The sequence below is a fragment of the Melospiza melodia genome, chromosome Z (assembly GCF_035770615.1).
Source record: "Melospiza melodia melodia isolate bMelMel2 chromosome Z, bMelMel2.pri, whole genome shotgun sequence".
Classification (NCBI taxonomy): domain Eukaryota; kingdom Metazoa; phylum Chordata; class Aves; order Passeriformes; family Passerellidae; genus Melospiza; species Melospiza melodia.
The window spans coordinates 62,530,239-62,553,850 of record NC_086226.1 but is presented as its reverse complement, the minus strand read 5'-3'; the positions used below and the strand labels follow the sequence as shown (position 1 = coordinate 62,553,850).

Below are 23,612 nucleotides of genomic sequence, written 5' to 3'. Positions count from 1 at the left end.
GAAACTGTTGAGAAACAGAACACCAGAAGCACACTTACCTAAATTTAAGAAATCTGAGCTGGAAGAAGGTGGAAGTGAACTTTGTGTGGAAGGAACTGTATTAGCTGTAGATGTTGAGGTTGGATGAAGGAAGTCCCCAAAGAGGTCTGGACCAGACAGGGCTTGATTCTCTGAGCTTGATGACATTGTGAATGGATCAAATGGATCGGCTAAAAAATAAGCAGAAAACAAAATTATCTCATGACAAACTGTAGAATAAATGAAGTTGAAAAAGCCTTACTCCTCAGATGGCACAGACAAGAAGCAAAGCTCATGCTAGTAACTGCAGCAGCCTTCAGACAATTTTGTGTGGCAAAGACTAACCACCCATTCCTTTCTCTAGACAAATAAACTTTCACATGGTACAAAAAGGGTCCCTCAGCCATACATAATATGAACAGCTATGTCTTCTAAAGCATCAAGACTCCATACAATTCAACAACATTGTTAATTTCATCCATTTAAGACACATCTTAAGTTTGTGTGACCAGCTGACACACAGAAGAATCACATTCATTAAATACTCTATAATGCCAAATCTGCAACTAGGTTTGAAGAAAACGGACTATTACACTATTAAAAAGAATATGAAGTAAAATGTTCATACTACCATTCAGACTTGAAGGCATTGGCGATTCTGGGGCAGAAAACACGTCAACCCAAGAATGAAAACCAACAGAAGTAAGACTTCCGCAGGTCTCTAGTGATCCCAGTGAAGAAAAAACTAACTGGAAGAGTATTTATAGTCAGCATGGAGTAACATGTGACAGTCAGCTGGAATCAGGGCTTTATATATTCCTGTTTCTGCTGCCCTCTAGGGTCAAAACCCCTGAAGAGCCCAGGGAGTCCTGCCAGATTCACTCAGAAGCTGAAGAGAAGGAATAATCCTGCTGTAATACCCCAACACATCCTCAGGTAATGACCACATTGTACAGGACTCAACAACATTTCAAGCAAATTTACTACAGCATCATACATAAACAAAACCTCACGTTTGTTGTGCATGCCAAAATACAACAGTGGCCAAATATTCTCACTTCTGCAAGTATCTCTCTTAATACAATTCAATGAAATACACTGAATGAGAATGACTACAAGAATGCGATATACACATGACTACTGATAAAATGTTTCACACAACACCCATGGCTAAAGAAAGATAACGTAATCAAGGTTTTGTTTGATAGAATTCTACCTATGTAAAAATGGTAAATTACAATTATTCTTCCCTGACCACAGTAACAAAGTTCAATAGTGAAGTGCCTCAAAATAAAAAAACATCTTAAACCATCTAAATGCTCTGTGAAAAATACTTCTAGTTGTCTATAGATTAAAGCTTTTAGTACCTATGAATTATCTTTGTGCAAACAAACAAAACCTTGTAATGGTTTCCTAGATTATGTGAGTAATATTCCCAGAAATCTCACCATTAACTTTAGGCAGAGAATTGTTATTCCCAAAAAGCGACAAAGAGATGAGCATCCACTGGTGAGCGGAACAGAATCTCTGAACTAAAGCACCCTGCTTAAATACCAAATAGACAGCACTACATAGCATTCTCTTTAAGGATACAGACTTGCCAACAACATCATTAAAACCAGCAAGAAAACATCTTTTAGCAGTATCATTATCCTACTGATTTGAACAATAATCTACAGGATTTACAGTTGCTCAGCAGTCTCATGTGATTAACACTTAAAAATCCCATGCAGACATTTGACCTAAGCAGCATAGTTCTGTACATCTAATGCCATTGCTTTACATAAAGTTCAAGTTATGACAAGTCTATGCCTTAACAAGGAAAGTTATGGATTTAGAAAAGGATCGAGCATGCAACATTCATATGGGAAAGCTAAGAATTCCTTAAGATACTGAGTTCCTTTGAAATGGAAAATTCGTTACTTTTCCATTTACAAAAGTTTAAAGTTAACAGGATACTGGAAACATAACAGAATAGCTGGGTAATGTACAGGAACTTCTTCATGCAGAAGTAACACCTGTTCTATTCATAGTCTTGCTACAGACTGACATGTCTTCACCATTCACCATCTTGAAACACAGTACTTATTTTCTAAGCACAATGCAAGCAGCAGTTTTCATGTGTTGCCCATGTGACAAGTGCTGATATTAAACTCACATACCTGAAGACATAGCTGCTGCTGAAGATGAACCCTGAGTAGCAGCTGGACGCTGACTGCTGAAAAAGAAATCTGTTCCTTGTCCAAGAAGATCTCCAGTGGGCTCATTTGAAACCTGTGACACACTGCTCACAAACAGATTATTCAACAAGTCAGCATTACTTGATGAAGAGTTTATTTCTGAGATAGGTTGTTTCTGTTCTGCTGAAATGTCAGAGTCTAGTCCCAGCAAGTCTACATTCTCTTCAGGAAGACATTTTTGTAATGGTGCAGATGGAGATTCAAAACTGGCTTCAAAAAGCAACTCTCCTTCTGGAGTAGAGTCTTTCTCATCAACTGCACTTCCTTCATCTGGAAATGTTGGGAACTCCTCATCTGAAGGATCACTCTCTTCCCTGTCATCAGACAGCTGAACACAATCATTTTTAGATGAGCTGTCTTCTATTCCACTTTCTGGAGTTTTTCCTTCTTGAATAGAAAAAAAAAAAAAAAGAGTAACATCTTTAAATAACCAGCATTATTCTTTTGACTCGGGTAAGAGAAACTTTCACGGTGACAGCATACGAAATTAATTCTTAACTAACCAAAACTCATATAAGAACTGATGAAAAAGGAACTACATGCTCCTGCTACCTCTTTGTACAGGACAGACAAAGGAGCAGCTGACACTCCACAGATAGGTATTACAAATTTTTTCAAAAAAAGACTGACTTGGACATTCACCTCAGATCACTATGTCTCTTAGAGCTGACAAGATTTCTCAGTAACTGATGAACTCAATAAAAGCATAAGGAGCTGCTGACATTTTTAACAACAAAGCAGCAACCAGAAAAGAGAGTTACACGTGTGCGATAAAATTACATTTTCTTAGTCCTACTTACTGATATGGACCCCACTGGCTAATCTACTTTGTTTCCTCTGCTCCTCAGCCAAAGTGGAGCTGTGTGAGTGAAAAGCTTCCTTGCAGATCTTTAAGGTTAAGATTTTTACAGAAAAAGAAAAATTTAGCTCACCATTTAAGTTATACTCAACACCAAACCCTTTTACTTGGTGTTTATCCAAATGAAGGAGAATAACCGCTTGTTATTCTATAGAGCTCACTCTTTAAATAGCTCTCCTCGTGGTTAGTGAATTAGAGACTTTTACTGCCTAAGAAGGCTTAAGCATTCACTGGAAGGCATACAAGACAAACATAAACCACACAGTACTTCAGAGGAAAACCTGTACCTTTCCAGTCCAGAGAGTGAAAGAAGTTGTTTGCATCAGTACTACCGCTGTGAGGGGATTCTGTATCAGTAGGTGCACTTTCTGAAGACTGCTCCAACTGGGATGCCTCGGCTTCATACTGTGCAGTTGAACCTGGCTGTCTAGGCAACTCTGGTTTCCCTATAAAACAGAATTTAAGGCAGAGCCCATAGAGAAAAACTTCTCAATCCTCCACATGGCAGCTGATACTTGTCTTTCAAGCTGACTGCTGTAGGAAGACAATTATTATCTCCAATCTATTGCTCTGCAATTGCAAATTCCTGCCCCCACCATCTCTGAAATTAGCATTAACTTCTTTTCAGCTGCAAAAACTGGTAAAACCCAGTTTTGAACTAGGACATTAAATCAGAATCATAAAATAAATCTCAAGCATTCTATTTACATTTGTAGGAAAATGTAATTAACACCTCACTTGTACCAAGCATCCCCTAGAACATTCAAGAGCTATGAACAGTATCTGCAATAAGAGACAGAAAAACACAAATGCAGCTATGGAAAAACCCAGATATGCAAAGCCAGTGAAGAACATGGACTAAAGACAACTAAAGAAGAACATGGATAAAAAAGGGGTGGTACACTGTATGATGCTATTAACTGCTTCTTATATTTCTTATTTTACTGAAATCAGGTATCAAGTGATTCTTGTGTAATATTCAGTTGTGCTGTTACCTACTGCTGTATGACCTCTAAAAAACCCAAGTTTCTTCAAGACAAATGAAGAAGACTTCCTAAATTAGTTAATATTCATCCACTGTTTGAAAAAAATGGATGGACATCTGGGATAAACCTATTTGTCTAAATTTAAATACACAACTGGGAGAGCACTTTTTCACTCTCCTTCCACATTCTCAGCAGTAGCTTAGAGATGCTGAAAACATATATGAAAGATCATAATTAATGGAAGAATAAATTCAATTTTAATGGCAAGTATATTTAAAATCAGTTCACAGCACTTACTTTTGTCCTATTTCCTTTCCACCAATCTTAAGAAATACTTTCAGTGTAATTTGAAATCCTTACATTTCCTGTATCAATCAGAAAATGGAAGCGACTTAAGAAAATAAGAGTAACTTTACAGAACCCCATCATCAATGATGATGTAAAGTTAAACACCTTAGCTTTAGAGATCTGATAATTGTGCTCACAGTAGGATTAAGCTACGTTAAATAGAAAATTGCCTAAATCATAATACAAACAACACATATCCTGCTTGAAAGAAATAAAGGCCAGCAGCAACTATCTTGTATGAAAAAAATGTACTTGAGATGTACCATATTAACAGCACACGGTGAGATCTCATATCACTAAAATCACCACAGTAATCTTTGTCATGCTTCTTTATCCTCAAAACACAGAGAAGGCTTAAGAGCCTGAATGAAAATGTCAAAGCTAATCACTGATACCAGGAGAAGAAGAAAGATACTGAACAGCATTAACTGCAACTAACGCAGGCGTCTACAGATAAAGACAAATAGAGATAATAAAATAGTGTCTGCTGGAACATATTAGGAAAAGTGCAGGAAACGAATTACAACATTACATGGCTATGCATAAGAATGTTGATAAAAACATTCTTACCTAAAACCATTTGTGAGGAATGCTCACATAATTTTAAGTGAAATGATACTGGTGCCAGTTTAGCCAAATAAACCCTCTTCAAGACATTGTGCCTACAAATACTGACTGTTACAATCCCATTTGCTAAAAGTCCCTCCTGCAAATAGCCTATTCATAGCCCTGTAAGCTATGAAACCAAGCACATGTAAGCACAGTAGAATTAAGACAAGCATAATTACAATCCTCATTACTGGAGGATAACTTAAGCTCCTCCATACAATGCATATTTTTAACTGATATTTACAAAAAAAAACCCTTCCGATTTGTTTCAATTAATGGAACATCAAAAATTAAACAAAAGCTTCAAACACTAAGTACATTGAAAACCTTCTCACATTCTCTAGTTTTTCAATGGATTCATTACCAAATTTTGATAAAATCTCTTGCTGTTCCTCTCGGGTGGAGAAGAGGATCTTGGGATTCAGTCCTTTTATATTCATGTTATCCCAAGGTGGCTGTTCACAGCTGGGCCTATCTCTGGGCTCCACCTCTACTTCCAGATTGACTTGAAACAAATCAGGGTATTTCTCTTGTATGTCACAGGCATCCAGATCATATCTGTAAAGACACAGACAAGAAGTTTCTTGATACTGATGGCTAACTGGATTAGATCTACTACAGTCCAAAACAAAACTCCAAAGCAATTAATATAAGACATTAAAAATGCTGTATTTGTTTACTTTTCCCATCTTAAACAGGTGGTATTTTTGTACATTGTTTGTATAATGAACAATACATCTCGTTTCCTTAAGGTGAGTAAAAAAAGACTCTTATTGCAATCAAAGTCATCTACTTCCTGAACTGACTATATTTCCTCTCCCAGTATATGTTGATGTTTGGCAGGTTAAGCAGTTTCAAAGACAACTTCTTCCAGTCTCCTACAAAAAGATGTTGACATACTTGGCAAATTTCACTGTAGTGGCATTTCGGGGCACAAAGCCTGTATGGAACTGAATCTGAAACATCTTCATTGAAGCCATCTGTTGAAAACAAGAAACAGGAAACTGTATAAATCCACACGAACAGTATGTACAGTGTTCTGTCTTTAACATAATGCAAAGTATTATCAGTATTAAAATATTTTGAAGTACTTGCTTTGCTACAAAAAATTCCATTTAATTACAAGTATACTTTATCTTGAAATATTTAAATGCATTTGAGATAGAACATAAATAGATCTATTACCAGCATTAAGAAACCAAAAGACCTTCAGTCAGGTATGTCTCATCACTAACCTCAAAACAGACTATCAAAGTCTAAAGTATTTACAGATCCTGTTGTGGAGGCTAAAACTGTATAATCCTTGTTCCTTTTCTGAACAGCATATGCTCAGGAAAATCCATTGTGCAATATGCCAGCCAAGAAATACATGTACATCACATACAAAGGAATAGATTTAAAACAGTTTTAAATGTACCACATTTAAAAGGACACTTCAGAAGGCATTCAAGGAGGTTTTTTTGTACAACTTCAAGTCAGCCATTCATTCCAGACAGAATTGTAGGGCTTTTGTCAACTGACTCATTTTAATCACTCAACTGTTTACAGATAAACTACTTTCCCATGCCTGATGGGAATATGAGTCCAGAAACATGCTACTATAGAATATTCAGGTAGCTCCTGATCTTGCACAAATCCAAATTACAGCTCACTGATCAATGCAGCCTGTATTTGTTTCCTAGCCTTAGTCGCAACATCTGTGATATAGCATTGCCAGTGCTTACAAAGAAGTCACGCAGTAGTAGTCCAGAAAATGTTATAACAATACTGAATTATGAAAGCTTTCCTCGTAAATGAGTATTTCCTGAACATCACAACCAGAAAAGAAATAATAGAAAAAGCATTGCCACAGATTAAGGACGATGATTCTTCCCCTCTATTCAGAACCAGTGAAGCCTCAGCTGTAATTGCAATGCCCAGTTCTGGGCTCTTTAGTACAGGAGAGACATGGACATACTGGAAAGAGCTCCTCTGATTCATCCATCCCTACCATCACTTTCCTAGAAGTTAAACTGAACTCTCTCTCTCTCTAATTAGCTGTGAGAAAGTAGAAGACATTCATAACATCCAACTCTAAATATAGTAGAAATCTTGAAATGTGGTGGTTAATCTCTGAAAGAGATCTGCAGAGAACTTTAGGGGGCAACTTACGGCACCATAAAACTAAGGACACATTGAATATTGTTCCATCAAACCTCCAAACCCAGATCATCACACACACCGTTGATGCAGCATTTGTTACAGCTGACAGCTAAGAAAATTCTAGTCTTTTCTATCAGCAAATAAATGCCAGAGAAACCACATCAAAGAAACTCTATCATGAATAAAAGTGAGATGGTACAAGAAGTATAACCTAGCCTTGGCTAAATTTGGTCAGTTTTATGCCTTTCTCCTGATGACCTTGAACAATACAGTAGTTATTTCTGCGCATTAAGGAATCATTTCACTGATTTTAAGTCAGTGAAAGTCATTAATAATCATTTCATTTTCGTTTTAAGGTATTCTGGAAGATCTTGTTGAACATGTCAAGATTCGATACCTTCCTACTCACAAAGCAGACAGAAAAAACCAGGAAGAAACCAATTTCAGTAAACACTAACTATGTATGAATACACATGTATGTCCCACATGTACCAAAACTGGCTGAAAAATTGTCTTGTCAATTTCCAGAAACCTCCAAGCTCTAAACTTTGTGCTATCTGTCCTTATCTTTTACATGGATTTCTAAGTTTAATTGGGTTACTTATCTGGAAAAAAAAGAACATGGCTGTCTTTTAAAAAATTTGAAGACAGGCTTCATTAACAAGTTTTTTGTGATCTTGCAATACAGTTGCATCCATAGTTGAATTAAAAAAGGAAATATGCATTCTCCCTAGTAGAACAAAGACAAGTAAGAAAATCAGCTACAAAAATGGAATCTGACTTTAGAAATAGCCTATAAAACCACATGGATTTTTCTGCCTGTTCTGTAACGGCAATCTCTGGAATCCCACTTTTCTGCTGAGGGGTATATTTCCTTTGTTTGCAGTTTGTGTGCACAGAATTAAAAAGTTCTGGCTTGTTGTGCAACTTAACAGATAGTAATTCCTGCCTCAAAAAAAACTGGCTGGGGAGTTTCCAGAGAAATATAACAATTATCAGTATTGAAGTACTTTCCGGAAATGCTTATAAAAGCATCTACATGTACAACATTGGGAGTGGACAGTCTCAGAAGGCTTGAAAAGGTTGAATTCACAAGTGAATGAAAACCTCAAACATTTTTCTGAACAAAGAATAGTAAATAAAGCAAAGTACTCAGTAGATAACTAGTAGGTTACAAAACTGCAACCAAAAAAACCCCACATCTTCCATTCAGGCTCTTAAATTCATCATTACCTTGGCTTGTAGTCGTCCTCCTAGAGTTGACCTGGCGTGATAGATCACAATGAGAACATCTCCTTGGACTGTTATACCCAATGGGATTACCGCTTTCCCATCTTCAATTTTAAACTCCCTAAAGGAGAAAAAAACCATAATCATAGCCAATTTAGTTTAAAAAGAGATTAAATATTGTATTGCTTTAGATTTAGCCTGCTTTCTCCAAGGCCTTCAGTAGCTGGAAAGCTACAAGGACTTCAGTATTCTCTCAGTTTTCTTGTCTATGATTACCCACATCCAGCAGTGTTAGTACGATTTACAATTGTGCAGACACCAGAGCTGTACAGGGGCTTATAAGCAGTCACCTTGCAGCTGACATGCCTGGGGGATCCTTAAAGTTTCCATGACTGAGACATGATGTTATGCTCAGCACAAGTACATTACGGATCAATGTTCCCGGTCTTGCATCACATGGAGTGAGAAGAGAGTCTGGCTCAGTGCCTTGCAGTGCCCAGTGTGCCACCCCAGCATCAGCCCCACGTTCTGCAAGACCAGCTGCTCTAACAAGCACATTCATGATTCACTTTCGAGACCAGCTAAAAGGGTACACAGGAATCTAGAAACACGTAAATGCTAGAATCCAGAAAAACATAACTTGCTGTTTCAGAGCAGGTCATAATCTGTACTTACTTCATTTTGTCATATTCCTGGGAGGTAGTGGCTACTCTCTCATCTCCCACATAAACCTCACAAAAAGGCCTGCAGCCATTACGCTGCTTACTGAAAAGCGGAACGGGAGTCATGACAATTGATCTGACCAGGATGGGCTTGCTGTGAGGAATGATGGGTTCTTCAGCCATCATGTCACACATGTACTCAATGTATCTGCCAAAACCAGAGGACACTCATTTAGTCAGAGCACAAAATTCTAAGAAATGGGTGAACACATAAGCAAGTTACATCTTATTCAGTCACTAAGCATTGTCAACAGTGAAACAGTGGGAACATTCACCACCACCTCCAGCAAACAGATTTTCAAATCTGAAAAAGGTTCTGTAGCTTTACATATAATGACTTGTAAAATAAACTAGTCACTATTTCAAAAGGTCTTAAAATGCTAATCTAGGAGAACTATTTATTTTGTATCTTATACATAATAGATCACTTAAATCTCCCTAAAGGGTTTAAATTTGTCCTGATTATTATATCTTATTTTGTGGAGAACCCCTTAAGTATACATTAAGTAAATGTGTACAAAAACATAAGCTGTCCTTTATACTGAATTAATACTTTATTTCCCATCCTTCAAAATCTAATTGTTTTTTTAGGAAACAACCTTACTACCACTGTCACTTGTTATTCATACTTTACAGTTATAAAATCTATCAAATTAAGTAAAATAAACAGTTTAAAACATTTGCCAAAGTATGTGCAAGTCGCCTCTGCATGCACTCCCAAAAAAAAGGCACACTAGGCATTTTTACTGCATTGACAAAAATAATTTCTGGTATTCCCTCAGAGCTTGCAGTGCTGTGAAATAATAAAACCTATTGTAATAAACTAGGAAACATGAAATAAGTCTTACACATGTGGAAGAGGATTTTATAATTAAGAAAGCATTCAAAAGCTCTGCACACCCATGTTTTCACTCCTAACATTTCTTCTCCACAGGGTATATTTGACCTATTTCTGATGGGTACTTACAGGCTCAGAAAATTCAGAACTCCCTTTAATTCACGACACAGCAAAGTACTTGGAAACACATGTTTGAACACAGACATTATTGAAATAATTTATCTTTCTAAAGACATCCTCTACCATATTCAGAATTGAATAACTACTTGCTTCATGAATCTCTTACAGTACCTTTTATGAGAAGGCCAAATGCCAGGTGGACAGCGTTTCATACTGAACATATAAACAGCAGCTTCAGCAGTAGTGAAGAGACGACAAAAACACAGAAAAGAACAGACTACAACAGCAGATGCTGCTCTTCCATCCTAGTAAAAAAAAAAAAAAAAAAAAAAAAAAGTAGCTTTGTTAGTAAATCTAGTGGAAAAAGCATTATCCAAGTTACTGAAGAACATCCCATTATGTATCCCATATCCTATCATTATTTAATGTCATGATGTCCTAAGTCTAGTGCTGTTATTTGATTTGAAGTTTGTAGCTGAGTGTGAAAGGTTTTCATTTAACTTCCACACCATACAAAAGATATTATGTAATACTTTCTTGTTCAAATGTGAATAACTACTTTAGCTTAACACTATTTGAAATTTTCAGTTTATATTCTTTACCTTACTGTCACTAATACCCATTTTTTAGGTTTGTTCCTGGCTGCTATCTGAAATCCCAGAACACTGCTATTTTTGACTGATAGACATGGACTACTGCTACAAGAAAAGTACAAAGGCTCAGAAGAACTAAACCACACTAAGCTCTTTAGTCTGCTGTCTAAAACTGTTAAGAAACAAAGAGAAAGAGATTAAAACTAGCTTCTTTCTGCAGGAATCCCCGCTACACACATATCCCAGATACATCCCTGCATTATAAAAGGCAGAAGATTTTTGGAAGAGATAATGGTTGACAGAAGAGGCCTTCTCCAGGTTCGTTGGCTAGCATCATGGAACAGAATTTTTATCATTCATTTCTTAAAGTTCTGGTGTACACTTTACATCACATCTGGCACAAAGCCATGTATATATATAAAAGTTTGCCTCACATGTGAGGAAAAGAAATGAGTTAAGTACCTTGAACAAAACAACTCAAGGCAAAGATGTTACAGAAACTGGTGCTAAATCATCACACTTCTTCTTATCTACTCGACCAGCAATCGTGTGACACCGAGGTAGTATCACATTAATACAGAATTAGATGCCTAACCTCAAAGCAGCACTGAAAATTATACTGGCTTTCAGGAGCTGACATCAACTGGCTTTTTACTTTCAAAACACTAGAAAACTCACAAATATGGTTTGTCAGATTAACAAATCCTGGGTGTGACTCTGATAGTGATGGCCCTATTGATGGCTATACAGAATCACAGAATTTCTAGGTTGGAAGAGACCTTCAAAATCATTGAGTCCAACCCATGTTCTAACACCTCAACTAGATCATGGCAGCAAGTGCCACATCCAGTCTTTTTTTAAACACATTGAGGGATGGTGACTCCACCACCTCCCTGGGCAGATGATTCCAGTATTTGACCACTCTTTCTGGGAAAAACTTCCTCCTTAATTCTACCCTGTATCTCCCTTGGCACAGCTTGAGACTGTGTCCTCTTGTTCTGTCTGTTGTTGCCCAGAGAAAGAGACCGACGCCCAGCTCACCAGAGCCACCCTTCAGGAAGTTCAAGAGGGTGATAAGGTCACCCCTGAGTCTCCTTTTCTCCAGGCTGAACAGCCCCAACTCCCTCAGTCATTCCTCATCAGCCTCGTTGCTCTCCTTTGGACACGCTCAAACATCTCAGCATCCCTCCTAAACTGAGGGCCCAGAGCTGGACACAGCACTCGAGGTGTGGCCTCACCAGTGCCAGTACAGGGGCAGAATGACCTCCCTGCTCCTGCTGGCCACACTATTCCTGACACAGGCCAGGATGCCATTGGCCCTCTTGGCCCCCAGGGCACACTGCTGGCTCATGTCCAGCCGGCTGTGGACCAGCACCCCCAGGGCCCTTTCTGCCTGGGCCCTGTCCAGCCACACCATCCCCAGCTTATATCATTGCAGGGGGTTATTGTGGCCAAAGTGCAGGACTCAGCACTTGGCCTTATTGAACTTCATCCCATTAGATTCTGCCCATCCATCCAACTGTTCCAGGTCTCTCTGCAAAGCCCTCTGTCCCTCTAACAGATCAACACACACTCCCAGCTTAGTGTCATCTGCAAATTTGCTAATAAAGGACTCTAAACCCTCATCCATGTCATCAATAAAAATATTAAACAGAACTGGCCCCAGCACAGACCCCTGAGGGATACCACTGGTGACTGGCCCCAGCTGGATGCAGCACCATTCACCAGCACTCTCTGGGCCCGGCCATGCAGCCAGACAGGTTTTGAATGCTTTCCAGCAGCATTGCAAGTATTGCCACATAGCCACATTTTTTTTTTTACTCTGCAGCAAAAGAAGAAGGTCAAAATTTCACCTGCAATTCTCTTAAACAAATGCAAGAGTGATCTAATTTTCAAATTCTGAGCAAAGCATTCTTTAAATTTATTCCTCCCCCTACCATGTTTAAGATGAGGAGGCTCTATAGACAGTTTTATTGCTTTTTTTAGTTATATCAAAATTAATAATACTTTGGAGAATAGTGAAATCTACAGAGCAATCTGCTGCCAGCAAAAGCAGGTAGACCAGAAGTCTTACAGTCAGTTTCTGAAATTCTGTAGGTACAGATTACATTCTAAATGGATAATAATGGGATATGCAGTGTACACCCATCTATCACACAGAAAACAAAAAATGGAGCAAATACTGAAACACTAGAGTGGATTTTTTTTTTTTCTTCCAAAGGATACTTTCCCTTAATACTGCCTGTATACTGCCTTCCACTCTAAATGCAAGTAAGCAATGGCTACATTAACATACCAATTTCCCTAAGGAGAAAATTGACGCAAGTAACTTCCCTACGAACACAGCAGGAAGGAGTTGACCCTGGGGCATCCAGTAAAGAAAGCCAGTAGCAATCACAAACTGAATGAATACCAGCATCCTTCTTCACAATTTAAAGCTCTATTGAATAAAGCACTTCAGACATAAACCAATTTCTTACAAGGCAATGCACAATGCAAACATTTTTCTGGTCTTGTTTCAGCCATAAATGCATGTTCTTGCATATGCTATAGAGATTCTGAAGATTTGGTGCTCGTCTTGCTGGCCAGCCACATTCAGAAACCTGCAGTGAGAGAGACAAGAGATGTGAGAAACAGTATAATATTGACACATATACACAGCCTGGGTTATGCAAATGTCTACAAGGCAATTTTACACTTGAATGCCACCTTCATGATGAAATTAAGAAAGACACTCAAGAAAAGCAGTGTTACACAGTGTAAACATCACAAAGAAGTGCAATAAAACTTCAGTTCTGTCTACAAATCTGCTGCACAAGAAGTATAAAGAACTCAGATTACTACCTGAAATATTCTCAGAGCAAGGAGTAAAATAAAACAGCTCTCAACTTAATTTGTGCACATACACTTAAGCAATAAAAAGCAAAAAAAACCAACCAACCAACCAAAACAAAAACACAAAAACAAAAAAACCACCAAACCAACAACAAAAAAAAAACCACCAAAAACCAAAAAAACCCCAACAACAGAAAGATTAGGCTTCTTTTAATATTTGTCCTTTGTTCAAAGAGCTTGAGTGGTTCATTAATATTCCATTTACAATTACTGCTTCAAAACACTAATAAAAAATCAGCTTCACTGCTAAGAATCTATATCCTTAAAACCAACTGTCCAGTAAGGATATAGGATATAAAACTTGATTCTTGGGGCACTTGAAACACCTAAAGAGTTAGATATATTAAGAATTGAAAAGCAAGTTACAAATGAAGCTTTTTGTATTTGTTTTTAGTCTCAACTGCAATTGTCAGATAGATATTGAAGACCAAGTTTTCCTATCAGCAGTATGTCTTCCTATCTAGATAAAGAGTTCAAGGGTTATTCTGATATAAATTACCTGAACTGATTATCACAAAAAACTGTGTTTGTGCCAAGCACAGGAAAAAAGACTGAAATAAACAGTGTCTCTTCATTGTACTCTTGTATTTTAATTTAAAAATAAGGCCATTTCAGAAAGAATCCCTTTGCAACTGATTTAAATTGCACATTCCTTTTTTAGTGCAAGCTTATGCAAAGTCACCAGTAAACAAAGAAAAGCTAGGGCAAAAAGTCCTTTATATCTCTGTTCACCACAGGATTCAATGTGGGCTTCAGTACATCTCAAATATTACAACAGTAGTGTGTGCAGGTTTCAGCTGGAGTAATTTTCTCCATAGCAACTAAATGAGGCTGTGTTTTGCGAGGGAACCTATTTGTATTTGTGACGGAACCTAGTGTTGATAACACAGGGATTTTTTTTTTTATTGGTAAGCACAGCTTAGATAGAGCTAATGTCTTGTCTGCCTCTCACATCAGCTCACCAACAACCAGGCTTGGGATGCACAAGAGGGAGGGGACACAGCCAGGACAAGTGACCCCAGCTAACCAAAGGAATATTCCATAACATAGGACATCATGCTCAACCCATAAATCTGTGGGAAAAAGAATGGAAGGGGAAACATTCAGAGCGATGGCATTTGTCTTCCGAAGGAATTATAATGCATGATGGAGCCCTGTGTTCCTGTGCACCTGCCTGCCCATGGGAAAAGGTGAATAAATTCCTTGTTTTTCTTTGCTTGTACCTGTGGGTTTTGCTTTACTTTTAAACTGCTTTTATTTCAACCTATGAGTTCTTACTTTCACCTTGTGATTCCCTCCCCATTTCTACCAGGGAGGAATAAGCAAGCAGCTTGGTTGCTGGCTCAAGTTAAATCACAACACTCCAAAAGAATCAAATTGAATTGTTGCAGCTTCGGACCAGAACACAGCCTAAAATAAGTGTATTCAAAAATGCAAAAAGTACTGACTTTTTTCCTTTTAATCTACCATTTACTTTTCACTCAAACACTAGGTTTCCTACAAGATGTAACAAAAACAACATTACCTTCTGTTTCTTAGCTGTGTTTACAGCTCTAAAAGTCCTGACAATTAGCAGAATTATGGATAGTGCCCAAACTCTCAGAGCAATCCATTCCAAAAAGGACTCAAAACTATCAGAGAAGCTAGTTTCAAAACTACCATTAATTTTAACTATGATTAAAGAAATTTGTAGAAGATCCATACAGATAGAAAACAGCAAGAAACTAGTAATATGTAATTTCATAAATACCTTCTAAGCAAAGTGTCATAATTAAGAATTTTAGAAGCTGCTCTCCTCTGATCACGTTTAAAGGCTTGCCGTAATCATCTTTTGCCAGCATTAAAGTAAACCTAAGCTTCTTTAGGTTCCTACACGGCTGCTATCATCCAGCATTGAACAATCAAGTTAGTCAGCATTGCTAAACATCTTGATTTCAATAGGCAGGTAAGAGTTCCAAATAAAATTTGAGTTTGTTTCCAAGTAAAATAACTGCCTTCCTAAATACTCCTAGACAATAAAGTGATCATGAACCTGTAATCTTTCAACTAATTATGACCTCCTATGACTTCTGAACAAAACCAAGATCATATTACCATTCTTAGTATCAACACATCAGAAATACCAGGTGTACAGACACCTCAGACTTGCATAACTAAAAAAATCCATTGGTAAGCAAATTCCCAGTCACAGAATTTATCATTCCAGAAGCAGAGACTGATCACTTTGCAGGATGTGGAATAAATCAGTTCACCACACCAGTCTCTGACTTTCCAGCAATCTAGTGCTAAAAAGAAGTGCTGAACATTTTGCTTTGAGGTACCTGCTACAAAAAATCATGCAGTAGATTTCCTGTGTAATCAAGCTTTTTTGCCTTCCATCTTGAATAGCCTCTACCTGAACTTCATATTGAACCAGATACACATAAAGAAGCTGATTGCATTCATCCAAAGAGGCAGTAATGGCTTCTTTCAGGTGTGACAATACCTTATCTTGTTTACAAGGAAACAAAAGAAAATGATAGCACTAGGAAGAATACTTTAAATATACCTCACCCCAACATTTTAAGTCAGCTCTGGTAACTGAAACAATGCTAAGGATGGCTCTGTATAATAAGGCCCAAAAAGCTTTATTACTCTGTAACTAATAATGGTTCTAGACTCTCTTCTTGGCAGACAGTATTGTGTGGAAGGGGCATGATCACTACAGACAGTTAAGGCACTGGACAACTCCCTACACAGTAACAGTCTCAACTGTGGAGCCAGGACAGTCAAGTTTTACTTAGGGGCAAACACTGAAGCCCAGAATCTTGGCACCAAACAAGATGTTCTCAATACCTTGTTGCTGAATGAGGCAAATGCCTTCATATTAGTATCAGAGAAATTGCCAGGAAGGATAATGGAGGCTCAGCTAAATTACAACAATACTGAAGATGGTGGGAATAATCAGTCAGCTATGGCTGAGTCATATGGGAGTCAAATAGTATGTAATGGGGCAAAGAGAAACTCCAGTGAACAGGTTATGCAAATCACTATGTCCTTGACAGAGAAAAATGGTAGAATATAGGAGAGATTGAAATTTTAGTAAGACTTTCATTACTTTAAGTATTCTCTATTTAAAGTACTTAAATGTGAAACACATAATGTACAGGAGGCATGTTTTCAAAGATATTACTATCCTAGAAAAAACAGACTTTAGTCTGTTTAAGATTAGTAATATTTTTTAAGATTAAAGATTAGTCTGCTACCAGTTAAGTTTGGTTTTAAAGCAAGGACAAGGAAAACACAGGTAACTCTTTGACCTTGTATTTGTACTTACTCTTTTGTCATCTTTTTGATTAACCTACTTTAACATATTTTACAATAAAAATCTAAAGGTATAATGAAAACATTATGTTTCAAGGCCTTTTAGAGAAATACACAAAAACTATACAAACCCTGTTATGGAATCTTGAAGGCCTGTATGTTCTTGGAGAGAGATTGTACACAGCATAATGGCCAGGATGTTTAGAGTCCAGACACAACCGCACATCTTCTATATTATTTTTGATGGCAGATTCCACACCTTCAGCTGGAAAGGACATCACTGAAGATAGAACAAACAGCGAGTGAATTTTTTCATGTATTAAGAGCAACGAAAAATTATGTTTAACAAAGATATAGATATCATACCAGCAATTCTGGAAGTGATATATGATATATCCAAGTCTCCTTTTGCATAACTGAAAGAAAACACATTGGTTTTAATACTGGGACATATAACCATTCAAGCCGAAAGTTTAAAAGCCAGAGCTCTCCAGTGGCACCCACCACTATGAACAATGTTTCAATTCTTCCATCTGAGGCTCCTTACATTCACATTTCTAGAGTTTCATAACACAGCTTTCAGAACAGATACTGTGTTTAAGCAGTTGCTCATTTAAATTAGTTGCACCAAAACCATCTGTGGGTTTTCGTACAGATACCCTTAATCTTTAACTCACTCCTCTAGCCCCTGCTCTCACTGATAAAAATGCACTGAAGGGTGTCAGTTTGAAAACCTAATGATACATTAATGTCTTTAATGAAGAATATCTCAACGCCTAAAAGAAAGACTACTAGCTGAACATCTAAGATTAAATTACATAATGCTGGCATGTTACTATCACAGATGGCCATGCTGCCCAATATCCAAATTCCATATGGGCACTGTTAAGAACACTTCCCTGTCTAGCCATTCAGGAAGGACTCTGGCAGTCACACTTGAGCCACCGCCAGACCTGTCACTGCCAGGACTGAAGTCCCTTTGCAGCTGGAGAGCCAATGGGTGTCCCGCTGGACTCCCTGCACACCCCACACTCACATAGGCAGACCAGGTCTCCTTACCAGTCAGACCCCGGGCTTCCCATAGCAGAGTCCCAGATCTATGGCTGCTTAAAGTCATTTAAACCTCCTGCAGCAACAGAGTAAGAGCTGGAGCTGCTGCCTCCCAGGAGGAACTCCCAAGAAAGGAAATAGTGAGCTTTTATACTCTCACAGTTTATGGGTGCCAAAGTCTGGGCTCTTCCTGCTGAGTCCTCGGCTCCTGCAGTGCCTCAGTGTCCCGTCACCCGGCTGGGTCACAGGCCCTTGTGTCCTTTGCCTTTCCAAACATTGGCAATTCCTGACCTCTTGCCTCAGGCTCCCAGCCAGAGCTCAACCTGCAGCTCCCACTGAGCTGCACCCTGAACTACCTGCACTCAACACAAAGAGTATCAGAATCTCTTTCCTTGTTTAAATAATTCTTACAAAAATTCACTTCCAGAGCTCCCATAAGTGAGCAAGGCATTAGTCATTACTCATCTCTCTCTCATACAACTGTGCACCATTTAAAAGTGCAGGCTTTTCAAAAAAAACCTCCCAGTAATACTTAGGTCAATTCCTGAACCTTTACCTAATCATCCACACTATGTCAACCAACAATTAACTAATTTAAGACCACTATTACATTTGTTTCCATGGTATCTGCTATGTAGCAGAATGAAATAGCAAGAGAAAAAAACTGAAGAGAGTCAGTGTAGGCCAACAACCTCGAGTATACTACACAAGTCTGCACTCCTGGACTGGAAAAAAAAAGAACAAAACTCATCAACAGAATTTGATTTAGACTAATGGATGAATTTGATTTACATTACCTTAAATATCTCAGTAGCCTATTAACTCCAGAATATTAAAATGTCATTAGAACACTGTGATGCATATTTAATTAATTCAGAGGCACTAACAAAACTTCTGTATCACAACAAAATTTCAAGACACTGCTTAGAAGAGCAAATCTAGGATACTACACTCAAATTTTGAAATATCAAGAAAGAACACGAAGTTTTGATTCTTTACTGCTTGTTAGTAATGGTGGAGGTTAGAGGTACTGATTAAAAATACATATTGTATATATAAATATATATTTAATATTCAAGGATTGTAAGGAAGATTTTGAGATTGGAGAAGAAAAATCTTCTGTATGCAATGCCATTTAACAGTATTTATGCAGAATGGCATCATCAGTGTCCTAGCAATGATAACAACTCACTGTTTCAAACTAAAACCACAAGGGAGTTCGAGTCTCACTAGACATAGCAAAAAAAAAATATCAACAAAACCCTCAGCCTTGAGAAACCTTGCATAAGGACATAGACAAATGGGCACAATTTCAAAATTTTTTGCACCTTTGGAAGGACATATTTCATCATGTAAGCTCAGGTGGCAGGTGGTAATCCTGCTGCAGCCAAACCAATTAAGGCAGAAATTTACATTCAGAGCTAATAACGATTGCTTACTAAAATTTGTGATGGCTGTAGCCCTTTACAGAGATGAGAAGAGTCAAATGCTATTTCTGGATTACATCCAACAGTTTCAAGTAAGAAAACATGTAATCATTCTAATATCAATTTTTTTTGGTATCAAGGTAAAGGGCCAACTAATACTGCAGCTGTAGAACACAGAACCATTATCCCTTCAACACTGTAACACCAAGGTTAAGCAGCAACTTGTAACATTGGCACAAAATTATTCAGAGCAAAAAACCAACAGTACTCACACCCATTCCCTTGGGAAGACTTTCAGATAATGACTTCTTACTAACAACACCACTCAACTGAGCTTTGGTTTTTACATTTGTCTAAATTAAAAAGCAACATTAGGAGCATAGATCTCATTGTACACACACAGATGTAAGAGTGCAATTTAGTATGTCAACAACAGAGCACAGCATAGTCAACTTAAGCTCTATATTTAGCAGGAGTATTCCAAGTATGTGACTATTACACTGAAAAAGCTTCAGAATTTCTGCATAATTTTAATTAAAATGAAGCTTCTTAACTGTAAAATTAACACAAGTCTCAAAAAAATCACTATATCCTTGAATTCACTGAACTTTATTCTGAAGATTTCACAGCTATTTCAGTGGTAAGACCTGAACACAAGGTACTCCGTTTTCAGCAGAGTGCTGTATGTCATAATGGTAACTGAGATTTCTTTAAACAGTGAGAAGGTGAAAAAAGTATGTATTCTTCACATTGTTTAAACATTCCTATGCATTTCAAGATAAAATTCTCTGACTAAAAATCACAAATAAGGTCTTTCCTTTCATACCCTTAACAGCAAAAATTTCATTTAGATAGCAGTTTTGCTGGCAGGTTATAACAGAAGAAAAGCATGCAAACATAGACATACATGAAGTGTTTTCAGCCTATGGTTCAATATGGGAAAACTCTCTGTGTTTTTAAGGGTCTAATTGAACTCAAAAAAAAAAGTATGATATGACTCCAACATTTGGTACTTATTTGATGAGACAGACTTCTACAAAACTGGGTGTACTTCACTGTGGGACAGGACTAGACTAATCTAGTCTCTGTATGGAGGCAGGGGGTTATTTCCTTACAATATCTGATGGAGGCCTCCAAGAAAGCTGGAGAGGGACTTTTTGCAAGGGCATGTAATGACAGCAGGATATGAAGGAATGGCATTAAACTGAAAGAGAGCAGATGGATACTAGTCTGGTCTAGTTGAAGGTGTGCTTCCCCACTGCTCAGGGGTTAGAATCAGATGCTGCTTTCACTCAAAACTACTGTTTGATTCTATGAAATGAAGCAAGTAAGACATGAATTCTGATTTTGCAGAATAAATATCAAAGCAAAAATAACAAGTTCTAACCACATGCTAAAAACTTCTCACTGTGTAAATGGTTGGCATTATCATTCTTGCCAGAGACTAGATGCACCTAAAGACCATAAGTAATAAACAAAAGACCATTCCAACAAATTAAAAACAATGGAAATAAATTAGCAACTAAACTCACAAAATAAACAAGATAACATACAGAACAAAATTCTACAATAGTACCATCTCTTTACTAACAACTGAAGATGATAAAGAACTAAGAATGACAGACTAACCAGCACAGCTACAATGTGAGCATATAAACCATTAAATTAAATACTGTCCTAACACTAAGCAATCTTCCTCCAGACATCTCTACACTTACAAGATTGGAAAAAAATATCTATCCATCTTTTTTTTTCACTTTATTTTTTAAAATCCAGGAAGAAAAACAGCAATAAAATTCACATCAATCTGTTCCCACTTGGTTTTCCTTCATGAAACTGAATTAATCATGCAACTACCTAGTGCAATGCAAATATCCATGGAATAAAATATTAAACAAGAAACAAAATCACCTTAAAAGCCAAGAAAGCAAGCATAAAAGGCAGCTAATTGTTCCTAGATTGCTACATTATAATCTTTTCAGCAAAAGAGATTGTTCTGACAAAGCAAATGAATACTGATCACAAGTTTTGCCTGCTGTTTTCAATACCAGTGAAGATTTGATCCTTAAAACATTTAGCTATAATTTTTGTAACCTGTATGGATGCAGACCTCAATAAGCATAAAACTGGTACCCAAAAAAAGAGCACAGAAGCTCCACAAGTGAGGAAAAAAAGTTCTCTGAGCTCAACAGAGAAATGCTGTGGCTGCACAGCTGCAGGCTGAGCTTTCAGGCACATATGGGCACATCAGCTGGATCGAGGCTCCTGTCTGTGCAGATGCTGCCACTTCACAAAGCAATGCATATCTTCTCCATCTCCACCCTGGTACTTGCTTTTAAGGCAGTTTGTAACAAGAGGGCTGAACCTCCATTGCTCTTTGTCCTCTCGCCTGTATCTATAAGCTGCTGCGTCTGCCTGACCTGAACCTGCAACAGAGGTTGTGACACTTGCAACTGAGGTGGACTGTGGGACAGTGAAGGTAGTCCTTATTTACTCTCCTCTTCCAAGCACCCTGTAATGTGTTTCAGTTCTCAGATTTTATCATTTATTAGGACTAATAAGAGACCAAAATCAGAATCAAGCTAAAGACAGCTACAGAAAAGAAAAAAATAAGTTTTTTTCTCACACCAACAAAATACTTAAATCTTACACTGTAGTTTGGATTCAGCAAGATAGAAGTCTGTCTGCAGACAAAGGAAGTAACCCTGTAATTCAAAAAAGCAATGATAAGTAGGAAGGAGAGAGCCTACCTAATGAAATGATAGAATCCAAAAGTGATTAAGTGGGGTGAGGAAAATGCATGACAAAGAAGAGACATTTTAATTTTTCCAGAATGTCTGCTTCTTATGTTGGTTGAAGAGTTTTGGAAAGGCAGTCAAAGATGCAACAGCAGAAGAGGTATTCTCACATCGCCGATTGTACCAGCTATATCCGCAACACAAGTTTGTGAAGGCAGAGAATGAATATGACAGAAACAGACATGCCCTATAGCAGATGCAAACAAAGAATTAACAATTCAGCTTGATTAAAATACAGTTTAAAAATGCACAAGCCCAGTGGTGGGACTCTCAGTAGAACAGTGAATGTCAAATGCTAGCAATGTTAAAATACTAAAGGACTTAAGTCTACCTTAGGCTCTACAGAACAGTAAGTATTGGTCATGTTAGTTCATATTTTACCATTTCACTGTTACATACAGCAAGGATTCAAAATAAAAGGCAATACAAAGAAGGAGAACTACACAACTCAAGGCTGTTAAATAATATTGGTAAATTACAAGTGGAGAGAGTTTGTCTTTCAGTCACTGGAAAAATAAGTATTAAAGTAACTGATTCTCACTAGCAGAACTACATGCTTGGAGCATTTCCTCTTTTCTTCCCATTCCTCAGCCCAATGACTAAATCCACTCAGATAACACAGGAAAAGAACCGAGTTGTATGGAGACAGAGGGTGCTCCACAAAACCAAAATTTGCTTATGATAGAACTTAAACAAAAATTTGACCGTTTCACATATTGTGTCAAAGGCGATGGTCAATATTCACCTAAACAAAACCCTAATTCAACCAACTGAGTCCAAAACATCTGAGAGAGACTGACCTCCTCATGATCAATCTTGGGACATAGCATACGCTGTCTGACAGCCCTCTGTCAATCCACCATAGTCCACGCAAATGTGTATTCCTCAGTAGCTCGAAAAGGTCTCTGGCTAATTGATCTTATTTGGATATGACAAAAGGCTATGTACCCTCCCATTAAAAGCTACAAACTAGTATGAGATCAAACAATTACATTTTCAAGATACTCAGTTCTAGTAAACATCCATATGTGACTTACTGTAATTTCAACAAATGAGGTAAAAGTAGTCAGTTCTCCTTTCACTAATATTTAGTAAGTTCCACAAGCCATGCAGTAAGCTGTTGTGTTCAGCCACAGAACACTAACTAGCAACTGAGAAGAGGCATACTAAGTCTCAACAATAAGGCAGATGCAAGACTTATTTTGGGCAGTCACCATAATCTAAACAAACAGTTGTAGAGAAGAGCATGAGAACAGAATCTTTTCAGACAGCAAGTACTCACTGTCCAGTACTTCAGAAGTTGCTAGATGAGCTCTGCAAATGTGGCTGGATGTACAGTTACTGTTTTATTCCTTGCCCACTACACTTACTATGGAAGCAAAGGAAATCACACAAAGCAAAAAGCTACACACATCTGTAAGGTAAGAGAAATAA

At 37.7% G+C, this 23,612-nt stretch overlaps 1 protein-coding gene across 5 annotated transcripts in view; it reads right to left on the bottom strand.

The window, feature by feature from the left end:
- The window catches only part of GAK (cyclin G associated kinase), a 68,804-nt gene that overhangs the window by 19,840 nt on the left and 25,352 nt on the right, over positions 1–23,612 (bottom strand). For 4 of the 5 annotated variants that reach the window (XM_063180725.1, XM_063180727.1, XM_063180728.1 and 1 more), the window contains 11 exons: positions 17,270–17,319; positions 17,035–17,183; positions 13,186–13,308; positions 10,284–10,417; positions 9,108–9,302; positions 8,436–8,553; positions 5,961–6,040; positions 5,425–5,618; positions 3,405–3,563; positions 2,181–2,645; positions 39–209 (listed from right to left, as the gene is read on the bottom strand). In XM_063180725.1, coding sequence (XP_063036795.1) covers positions 39–209; positions 2,181–2,645; positions 3,405–3,563; positions 5,425–5,618; positions 5,961–6,040; positions 8,436–8,553; positions 9,108–9,302; positions 10,284–10,417; positions 13,186–13,308; positions 17,035–17,183; positions 17,270–17,319 — 1,838 coding nt within the window. The remainder of the gene's footprint in view (positions 1–38; positions 210–2,180; positions 2,646–3,404; positions 3,564–5,424; positions 5,619–5,960; positions 6,041–8,435; positions 8,554–9,107; positions 9,303–10,283; positions 10,418–13,185; positions 13,309–17,034; positions 17,184–17,269; positions 17,320–23,612) is intronic. The other variant, XM_063180726.1, reaches the window with a different exon arrangement.